Source organism: Silene latifolia, chromosome 8 (assembly GCF_048544455.1).
Source record: "Silene latifolia isolate original U9 population chromosome 8, ASM4854445v1, whole genome shotgun sequence".
Taxonomy (NCBI): domain Eukaryota; kingdom Viridiplantae; phylum Streptophyta; class Magnoliopsida; order Caryophyllales; family Caryophyllaceae; genus Silene; species Silene latifolia.
Genome location: NC_133533.1, coordinates 8,329,191 through 8,340,455, shown reverse-complemented (window position 1 = coordinate 8,340,455; position 11,265 = coordinate 8,329,191). Strand labels below are relative to the sequence as shown.

At 32.6% G+C, this 11,265-nt stretch overlaps 2 protein-coding genes across 15 annotated transcripts; both read right to left on the bottom strand.

Moving 5' to 3' along the window:
• Nucleotides 1–2,464: 2,464 nt before the first annotated feature.
• LOC141596270 (uncharacterized) lies at nucleotides 2,465–6,682 on the bottom strand. Of its 14 annotated transcripts, none has more exons than XR_012522437.1 (6): nucleotides 6,447–6,681; nucleotides 6,326–6,358; nucleotides 4,273–4,419; nucleotides 3,780–4,020; nucleotides 3,448–3,564; nucleotides 2,465–2,771 (listed from the first exon to the last, which is right to left on the bottom strand). XR_012522437.1 is itself a non-coding variant. In XM_074416373.1 (5 exons), exons 1-4 carry the CDS (start codon nucleotides 6,642–6,644, stop codon nucleotides 3,526–3,528), a joined length of 333 nt encoding a protein of 110 aa, XP_074272474.1. In that variant the 5' UTR covers nucleotides 6,645–6,664; the 3' UTR covers nucleotides 2,465–2,771; nucleotides 3,448–3,525. The 14 variants fall into 14 exon arrangements, 1 of the variants encoding a protein (XP_074272474.1); XR_012522429.1 differs by having other exon boundaries at nucleotides 4,273–4,499; nucleotides 6,447–6,680; XR_012522430.1 differs by having other exon boundaries at nucleotides 3,780–3,842; nucleotides 3,960–4,020; nucleotides 4,273–4,499; nucleotides 6,326–6,678.
• Nucleotides 6,683–8,199: 1,517 nt separating this feature from the next.
• On the bottom strand, nucleotides 8,200–9,252 carry LOC141594601 (cytosolic sulfotransferase 5-like). Its single transcript, XM_074414608.1, has one exon. It carries the CDS (start codon nucleotides 9,250–9,252, stop codon nucleotides 8,200–8,202), a length of 1,053 nt encoding a protein of 350 aa, XP_074270709.1.
• Between the last annotated feature and the right edge of the window lie 2,013 nt (nucleotides 9,253–11,265).

The following is an 11,265-nucleotide window of genomic DNA, read 5'->3' as shown; positions in this document are numbered from 1 at the left end:
TTATACTTTTTAACATGAAAAACATATATTAAGCTATAATCGGAACTAGTTAGTACCTAATTACATAAAATGTCGATAGTAAGCTACAATCGGAACTAGTTAGTTGCTAATTACATAAAATAGCGATAGTAAGCTACAATCGGAACTAGTTAGTTGCTAATTACATAAAATAGCGATAGTAAGCTATAATCAGAACTAGTTAGTACCTAATTACATAAAATGTCGATAGTAAGCTACAATCGGAACTAGTTAGTTGCTAATTACATAAAATAGCGATAGTAAGCTATAATCGGACCTAGTTAGTACCTAATTACATAAAATGTCGATAGTAAGCTACAATCGGAACTAGTTAGTTGCTAATTACATAAAATAACGATAGTAAGTTATAATCGGAACTAGTTAGTACCTAATTACATAAAATAGCGATAGTAAGCTACAATCGGAACTAGTTAGTTGCTAATTACATACAATCAAACTTAGAAACCCTAAACACTATAATCTAAACCCCAAACCCTATATTCTATACCCAAAACCCTATATTCTAAACCCTAAACCCTATATTCTAAACCCTAAACCCTATATTCTAAACCCAAACCAGTAAATTCAGTTTTGCGCCAATTCAAAATTTATAACTTAGTTTAAATTTAAATTATTCAAATTTGCGCCAATGGTGTCAAATTAGGTCAAAATAAAATCAAAACCAGTTTAATTTTATTGAATTAGCTATATATATTTCTTATATACAAATATTCAATTGTAATTATTTCTTATTTAAATACATTTTTACCTAAATATATTAACACTTAAAATCCCAATTATATACATAATTGACAATCGATAAGATATAAGATTAATAAACTTTAGAATTTAGGGTACTTGCACTTTCAATTAGGGTCAATTCAGTTTATGGCTTAAGAGTGTTTAAAATTTAGGTTACAATTTTCTTATTATGTTATATTTTTAAATTCACAATCAATTACGGAAACAATTAGGCCGAATATTTTGATGCATAAAATCAGTTACACATACAATATTTTAGGAAACAAAATAATAATCACATAAGGATTTACCATTAACACGATAATAATTCAGGCAATTTACAATTTGCCGTTTTTAAAACCCTAATTAGAACCAAACACTACTAATTTCCAATTTTACGCCATATATTAAAACCTAATTAAAACAACTGATAAAATGAAATGAAATGAAAACATAAACGTGCTGATACCCCTGCTTAATTGGTTACTTGTATAATTCGTCTAATCTGTCTAATCTAGTTACCCCGTGTTCGAACTTCACAAACAACAACTTTTACAACTTTTTTTTTTATGCTTCCCCTACTTCCGCTAACTACCCTTTCGTCATCAGGATTCAATAATTGAATTAGGGTATCTAATTATTCAATCTTGAATCAACAATTTTTTATCTTCTTGAATTAGGGTTCGTAATTCTTGAATTAGGGTTCATCATTAGGCTTCTACAATTCAATTAGGGCTCATCAATTATCACAAATTGAATTAGGGTTCATACTCTTAAACTTTGGTTAACTTTTTAAAATCCAACGAAACAAATAAACCAATTACGACAAAAATAATAAGAACTTTATTTTAATTAAATCAAACGATTACAACTTAAATTGTGACCAAAATAAAAACGTGGGAAAACGACTAAAGGACTAAACATGCTAAAACAAAATACTAAAATCAAACTAAAATTGGAGGCGTCTTGCAGGCAAACGATAGCGATATCGATCCCTAGTCCTCCATTCTGGATGCGTAGGTGGAGGAGGTGTAGGATGATCAAAGTTATTTCCAAATTCATCCCGAACAAGGCAATCGTCTGCCTTTGGCATTGGTAGATACTCCAAATCACCAACTTGACGCCATTTAAGATGGTCATCAGGTAGAATTGCTATATTCTTAGCATTATACTCCTCTTCATAAATATACTCTATATTTTGGCAAGGTACACCATATAGAGCTTTTTCGAAATCCTTCTTTGGAACAGCTTCCATCATTGCTTGCACGAACCTTCGTGTCTCCAGAAGCTCCCGTTCGCGTGCTTTCATCTCACGTTCTGAGCGACTCCTCATCTACTACAAAAACAAACAAAGAGGATGGTTAAAAACCGTCCTTAAATCCAAAAACAACCGTCTTTAATTGAGCCGTCCTCGTTGCCTAAGAGGACGGTTGACATAAAGTCAAACCGTCCTCTTTTGCTTTTCAAAAGAGGACGGTTGTGGTTTTGAACCGTCTTCTTTGCATTTACAAAGAGGACGGTTGTTTGTCTCAACCGTCTTCTTTTGGACACATGGCGGATATAATTTTTGCGCCAACTTCATCACGCTTGGTCAAGGAACCGTCTTCTATACATTTTTTTTTCAAATATCAATCTAGCGCGAAATTATCAATACAGCCCGCCCATTTTTTTTGGGCACAAATCCATGCTTTTTGACAAATAGATCTTTGAAATAAAAATCGTTTCATTCATAGCCTATACAACAATAGTCGTATAGCTTAAATTTAATCCAGGAAATCTTACATTTATACACTAAATCCAACCAAACAAAACCGAATCGATTTAATACAAGCACTAACACAAGTTTTTCCATCCACACACCATTACTTAAGCCATCTAGATAACATCCAAGCGTTCAGCCGCCTAAATACTTTAAGCGTTGTACTTGTGCCTTAAACTGCAATGCATATGTTGCCCAAATGTCCCGCACCTCATTGCTCAACTGAGTATATCTCTGGGGCTTTAATCATGAACTAAATACAAAGTAACCAAAAAACACAATTACAATTATTTACATATCAACAGGTGTAATTTATATAAATGAAGTAAATATTGAAACCAAAGAAACAAGTTAAAGGACGTAAACTTGGAACAATATTAGTATATCGTCCTCGGCAGACATAATATCTACATAAGACGCTCCCAAAGGGATGCGTAGGACACTAAAATTGAAATCATGTCAACTACAACTTATAAAAAACGAACCCACAACAATAAAACATAGACTATATAATTTAGGAGATGAAAATACTATTAGTTGAAGCGGTAACTTCATATTTTCCATTCAAGCTGTTCAACAAACTTTATTAGTTTGGTTTGATACAGGGGTGGTGGTGGGAGGGCAGCTTAAGTAGTTAGTACTGACCGTTTTACAAGAAGGGGCATAGCAACAGTTTAAGGCTTTAAGCAACATAAAAAAGATTTAAGTAGTTAAGCATGAAAAAAGTCATGAAACTTTGTGCAAGCACAAAAAACTACGATAACGAACGAAAACAAGTAAGGTTACTGCTTTCCACTTGAGGGAAATACGCTCACAAATTGAAACAATAGCATACATAAGAGGACACAACAACAGTCAAATTGAGCAATCATTGTAATGGAAGTACTAATAGATTAACTATGCTGGAGCAGGAAAAAAATGAATTATACCTCTGGTGCTGCTAAGAGCGAAGGAGCAGCACACGGTGGTTGCGGCAGCAATAGAGACAGTTTTGTGAATTCCATCGCCTATCGTGATCGATGGCTCTCACCCACAATCTGGGTCTCCTGCAATTTCCCAAAAAGATATCATCTCATTAACACAAATTGCAAAAGATAGCACAAAGTTAAATACCAAACATAAAAACTGATGACAATAATAACTTAAAGATAAAAGAGAACATTTAATCAATCTCAATTATATACAAATGAGACATATAAAAATCAAGGATACGCATTCTAACATGAATATTTTTCCTATGAACATTCAGTCATCGACATACCTTCAAGGTCAAAATTATATCTGCAAGACCATTTTGGGTAGAAGATTTCACAACAGCAACAACCTGGAAAACCAACTCACCGTGAAAACATTGTAGTCAAAGCAGTCAATAATCTACCACAACCATAATATAATTGATGATATCATCATCAGGTGAACAATAAATCTAGTTAAAACTCACCTGATATGGTATGGCATCATAGTATTTATCTCTTATCAGTGAGATTGTGAGAACATGGCACCTATTCAGCAAATTAATTCAACAAAATAGAAAAGCATAAGACAACTATCGCATTGTTGGTTAAAAATTAAGTACTTCTTGAGCAACATACGGTTTACTAGCTTAGGATCAGTGCAAAATTGCACGGGCATGCATAATGGATATATAGATAATCTTTTACAATTCTCTAGCTACAACATTATATTAATTTGAATGAATAACATCTAACGGGCCGTTTAGAGTACATATGCTATAACAATTAACACTCACCAACCTTGCAGGATCAAATAGAAACTTTCATGGGCAATTAACACTTTCATGGACTATTTCCATAACTTTTAACAACATCATGGCAGTACCCGACCCCTATTTACTCTTGGTCAAGTTTGTTCCTCGATTCCTCGCCTTCATAGATCATTCTCTACATTGGCATCGAGTAAAAACTTTTCACTTGTAATGCCTTCCCAATTTCCATTAATAAAGACTTCCACAGTTCTATTGCTACAAATAACCAAACTTATCAAAATAAAAAGAAAATGAGTTGGTATGTGCCAAAGACAATTCAAAACCAAAGGTATTTGACAATACAATCGTAAAGGAAATATATTACTTATAGAGTTACAATAAACTTATACTCCGTAGTACATGATTTATACGCAATACTTTCAGGTAGGACACATAATCAAATAAACATTTAACAATATCAAGGATAAAAGTTTGCGGGCATGGCGTTATTTACTCGAAATTCTGAGTACACAGCAATTGGTACAAACACTGTTACAATTGTCTAATAGAAAAAAAAAGGAAATGAAGAGCATTTATACTCTTCACACATTGATTGGAGCTCGTCTAGTAATAGATAGCTTTTAACTCCCTTCATTTCCACTACTTTAATATGGACCTCACAGCCTATAATAATCATATATATTTCGTACAAATCATACGTAAATAATGATGTATTTAAATCACATTCAAATGGGATAAATATAGCATAATGCCAACTTCATTCTATGCATAAATTTTCAGTAGAAAACCCAATGGAGACACTAAAAGAAAACTTTGTATATTCACCATTATTTGAAAATGTTACATAGAAAGTAAGGAGTAACTTTTTAGTGTGATGAAAATGAAATATTTTAATTAAATTAGCAAAAAGTTCACACTACTTGGTGCCTGTACCATCACACAACATTTGGAGTAAAATCTAATCAATTAATCTCTCTTAAGATGGGTAAATATGTCTTTAAGAATAAAATAGGTTAAATACTAACATTTGCAACTCCATTGATAAGATGATAATTAAAAAACTCAGTAAATAATACTAAAACCATTAAAATTACATAAAACTATTATCTGCAGGGAACTGAAAAAAATGTATAAACATGGCAAAGGTCAATACTTGTAAAACATTATTTGCAATCTGTAACTTTACTTGGTGGAGTATAATGCCATCACTTTATTTACATGTATAGTGATAGGAAATTCTGCCCAAAGCCTCTAATCGTGTGATGAATTATAGATAAAAGGCACACGTTTAAAACCAGCCGCGCAATCACACCTTAATAATATTAAAATTTTGAGAATTTTGAGAGATTAGAGGGAGAAGAAAGGCATGGAATACGAATAAAAATTTCAAACAATTAATGGATCTTAATAAGAAAATAGAAATTTGACAATTTTGATTGAGTCTTAAATGACGATTTAACATATGTAATGTAGTAAGTCAACTAAGTAGTCCAAAATCATCAAGAAACCTTGCAGAAGATTATAATGAATATCATCCTAACCTCAACAACTCAATGCTTAACTGTAAAAAAATCAAAGACTGAATTAGGTCATCATTCTCCACTTATATAGAGTTGTGACTAATCCCTTAAAATGGCTCAAGACCATCATCAAAGTAAAGAAATAATGTTCACAAAAAAGGGTGATTTATCATCGGCAATTTATTTATTCACAAACAACATACTCCTAGACAAAATCACCTCAAAATGTCTATATCCAGAAAATCATCCATTGACAAACTAATCAACTACTTATCTCTAAATTGCAACTTCCATTGTAATTGTTGAAAGCTAGACATTATTCTAAAACTGATTGTGCATGCAATAAAAGAACAAAGGGCCAAAGTTAATTGTTAGCGTACATTATGTAAAAGAAATCAGGGATATTAAAAAAAAATCAGGAATAACATGGATTGAAGTGAATAATGAATTGATTGCGATTAGGGGCAAATGTCATAGATCAATGATAAACATACTTGATTTATGAAAAAACTAATTGAAGAAATTATGCAATTAGGGATTGAGAAAAGGGGAAAAACTTACAGTTTCGTCGCGATCGATATCTAAAGTGACGATCTGTTCACATGCAGAATTGATTTGATTGTTCAATTAAGGTGTTCACGAAATCAATTTGAACTAAACAATATATGGGCGCGCACAATACCTCAGTAAGTAGATGAAAGAAGGCGATCGTTGGTGTTGCGTTAGAGCAACGATGAAGGAGAACGACAGAACGTGGTGGTGGTGGTTTGCGAGGTGCGGTGGTGGTGGTAACGAAAGGTGGTGATGGTGTTTGAATAAGAGGGGAAGGCAAACGGAGTAAGGAATACTGGAGTAGTGGGAATATGAGAGTTTTTATCATCGCTATTAAAAATTAAGAGGACGGTTCTAGTAAAAAACCGCCTTGTACATTAATAAGAGGACGGTTTTATTGACTAACCGTCCTTGTTACTTTTGCAAAGAGGACGGGTTTCTTTCTTAACCGTCCTGTTTATATGATCAATTGTGCCGCCAAAATTATTAGGCTGGTAGAAGACGGTCATGTCTCCAACCGTACTCTAAGGGGCGTCCTCTTAGCCTAAAATTGTAGTAGTGCACCCAATTGTAGTTTTAGAGCAATCATTTTTGAATCGTGACTAGCCATTTTTTTTATCGAAATTGATTTTCTTATGAATGAATTGTGTATTGTGTGAGTTAATTTCTAAAATGATCAATGAGGGGATACTTATATACACAATCCCTTTACAAATTTCCCTCCCTTTTTTCCCTCCAATTTTTCCCTCCAAAAACAAATATGCAAAAGACTTTCAACTACTCTACACCTCTAAAAAAACGGCAACAATATATACAAAATCTTTAAATTAGGAATAATTAAATAAATTAAAGATATGACAAAATATTCTACAAACAACTTTGTTTTATATTTCCTTGAATTAAGCACATTTACATAAATATGAAAATAAAATCTTCATCCATTAAGGAAATAATAATGACCGTAAATAACCTTTGACTGATTAATAAGAATGACTTATATTTGCGTGAGCTATATTATGAAATGAATATGAATAATGTTCGTGCTGATACCCCTTGCTCAATTGGTCACTAGACTAGCTGCAAAAACTAACCCCCCTTCTAATGCTTCGCGGGTTCGACCCTTACTAACAACATTTTTTTTGCTTTCCTTTTTGCCTTTTTCCCCTTTTTGTTACCTTTTCCCCTAATTCTACACTAAATATGCAGATTACAACAAAATAATCCACAGTGATCATCATTTTCAATCATATAATTGAATTAAGTTTTAAACAATCTAATTAATTTTGGGGTTATTGAATTTTGACAAGAACAATTAGGGTTCAGCATATTAATTGATTCATTTTAATTAATTTCATTACGATTCCTAAACTTGATTTCTTTGTAATATTTACGTTTTCAAATTAGGGTTCATCCATGATTGATCGATTTTGACATGGGGATTATCATGATTGAACAATTTTGATTAATTGGATTAGGGTTCAGACAATTGCGGAATTAGGGTTTATGATGCAAAATCGATTTTGAATTAGGGTTCAACCATGATTCAGCAATTACTTAATCAATTTTGCTTAATTCGATTCATGCATTTGAATAAGGATAAGGAAACTATATTTAAATTTGGGGGAAAAAAATACACGAATTAATTAGGGTTCATTAGTCATCAATTTTGATTGATTCAATTAGGCTAAAAAACCGGGTTTTGTTTAACTAAATTAATATAATTCATTTAACTATATTAATGAAAATAATTACAGAAATTAATGAAAATCAATGCAAATTAAAAAACTTCCAAAATTAAAGTTAACTACATGTAGTTAACTAGTTAACCTAATAAGTTAAATTACAGAATTAACCCTAAACTAACTCATCTAACTACACTTAGGTTAGACACGTGGCAGCATATCATTGGTTGTGTATGAATTTCCCATACACATAGTGTATCCGTAGCCTTTTCCCGTTCCTTCGAGTTTTTCTTCCATAAGTTTAGTCATTTTCGCAACCATGAGTGGTGTGAAATAATTTCTCCACTCTCCTACCTCTCCTTTCCTAAAATAACTTTTCTTCTCAAAAAACTTATTGATGACTCCACTCTTGTTAACTTCCAACTCCTCCAAAATTCCAAAGCTACAAAACTCTACTATTTGGTCAATAACACTTTGACTTTCCTCAAATGGAGTAAAAGGCATACCTATAAATTTGGCCACTCTTTTCAAATGGTGTTTCGGGTCATCCTTAAGATCCTCGTACTTAAGAAACAACACTTTTCCGAGTTGTTCTAAGCTCATTTTCCAATACGTAGTCATGTGCTCGAAAAATGGGCCGAAAATAGACTTGCCTGCACAAAAATCATCAAAAAGATCCTCGAAACGAAATATCACTTTGCTATTTATATTTTTATGGAAGCTCATTCCAAAGTGAAAAAGCGAGGTGGACGTGTCTAAGGGATTCCGACAAATATATAAAAGTCGACAATTGGATGTCCTGATCGATTCAGGGAGGGAGGCATAGGGCAAGTGGGTGCTGAGAAGTCTAGGAGAGGGAAGCTCAACAAGATGTTGAGGCCGCGGATACGCAAAAGCCTCTCCGTAAATATCACTCTCTAGGTTGTATACAAGCTCTTGTGGGTGGTTTTTTAGTAGCGGGTTTTGATTAATGGGGTAAATTGCACGGTTGACAATTGTGAAAAGTAAAGATTTTAACCATGTAGTGCCTGTTTTTGGTAGACCGGTAATAATGAGATCACTATCTCGAGATAGGAAATCTCTTTGAATCAAGAGAATTCGAGTTAGAAACGATTCAGGAATCCAAAAACCTTGGTAGTTTATTAATTCAAATTTGTTGTTGCTCGAAGGAACTTGTGGAAGGCCTTGTTTGAGGCCTTCAAGTTCTTTTTGGGAGGTTATTGGTATCTCTTTTTGTGTTTCCTTCTTATTCATTGTGAATATGGAGATGATATACACTTGTGACTTCTTGGTGTGTCATACGAGTTATATAGTTGATCACTATTACCGACTGACGAAAATATCGGTCGGTAATTTACCTGGAGTCGGTCGAGTAGCGATTGAGTTTTACATATTACCGATTCAAAATGACCCGTTATTTTAAGGTCTATAACCGACCCGAATTGGTCAACCCGTTGGGTCAAAGGTAAATCAAGGATTTTATTAAAATATTAATATTTTTATATTATATTTGAAAAAATAGTTAAAAAAATTATTTTTTTATTACTTAAAATATAAACACAATTAATAAGTCAATTTTATAAATATTTTATAATATTTAATATTAAAATAACTATTAAAAAAACTTTAATCCAATAATTTTGTCAATGACTCAATATAATCAATGTAAATTAAACATTGAATATGATTAAATATTGATTTTAAATATGTTTTACATTTTTAAAAGAATATTTTTCTGATCAAAAAAATCGTTAAAAAAAGGCGTTGTAAATTATTTCTTGACTCGTATTCTGACCCTAACCCGACCCGTGACGCGTATAACCCGATCTGTATTTTGACTCGACCCGCCCAACCTATTTGACAGGTCTAGCTTGTAAAGAATATTACTTCTATATTCTAGATATTTCTATTATTCTCTTGGAACCTTAATATATATTGTATTTATATCTTTTGCCATAAATCTTGTAAAGTTGTAATCGTACTGTATATTTTTAGTTTAGGAAAATTGTTATCATTGCCTTGCTTATCAAGGTATTACACGGCTGTACCCTAGCTTAAGTATCTCTTATTTATTTGTGTATAAATACCTTTTAACACTTGTAATTATAATTTATACAATTCTTAATATAATTCAATCTTTTCCATAATTCTCTCTGTTATAACATAGCTCACACCCACCTGTTTTGGATTTGGCGACACGGCAATGGAAATACTACTTACCATTTTGATGAGTTGAAGGGACACTGAACATCTGTTGGGTAACACCCAATTAATAATCCAACACAAGTTACACAAGGTTTTAATTAGAAATGTTATATGCGTTCAAAATGCACAATTAACATTTTGGAGTTAAATGAATATGAATTCATTTGTTTTTTACAATTACGTAAAAACATATGAATGTGATTAATTTATTCATGGGTAACGTGAGAAGTGATTTTATTATTATAAAATCTAACGTCTTTTCACATGCTATATAAAGGATGGGAAATCCTTTGGAAAAGCATCTCACAAATTATAATCAAACAAGGTGACTAGTAAATAAAATTACAGTCGGGGTTTGAGGGTGAGAGACAGTATAACGGGTGTTATAATACAATAATTTAGGAGGTTACTCTAGGGGTGATATTAGTGGCATTGACTAATATTACTGGAGGGTTAGAGGTTGTTATCTTATTTTATTGTGGGTTTCGAATTGGTATTAATTCGGAACGGTTACGTTGTACTGGTACTATATTATTATAGTGGATTCTAGTCGATTTGGCTAGTGGGTTTTACTTCCGGTTTGGAAGGTTTTGCCCTGGGTTTGACCCTAAAATATTGTCTCATCTTAATATTGCTTACATTTATTTACTTTTACGGTTTACTTGTTGATTGGTTGCTTCCGTTGCGCGTGGGAGATTGGCGTTAATTTCCCATGTACACCATTTTACGCTTTGGTACTACATACAACCAAAGTTCACGGATTACGTGTTCATATATGTTCCGACAAACGCCAACATTTAGATTACATTTTTGTTGTACATTGTGACTAATGAAAACGGTTCGAAAGCGAAATCAATTGAATACAAGTCTTAAAAGATCAAACGAAATGCAATTTTTTAAAACAAAGATCACCACTCCGTATTAGATAAAATCGTTTCTGTAATATCAATGTTTCTTCATATAACCATCTACGTGGAAATCTATTAATCTGGTATAGTTAGTTATGAAAGAGATAAACCTTGTCTGGTCTAACAAATTGTACAAATTGTACACAATGACGCA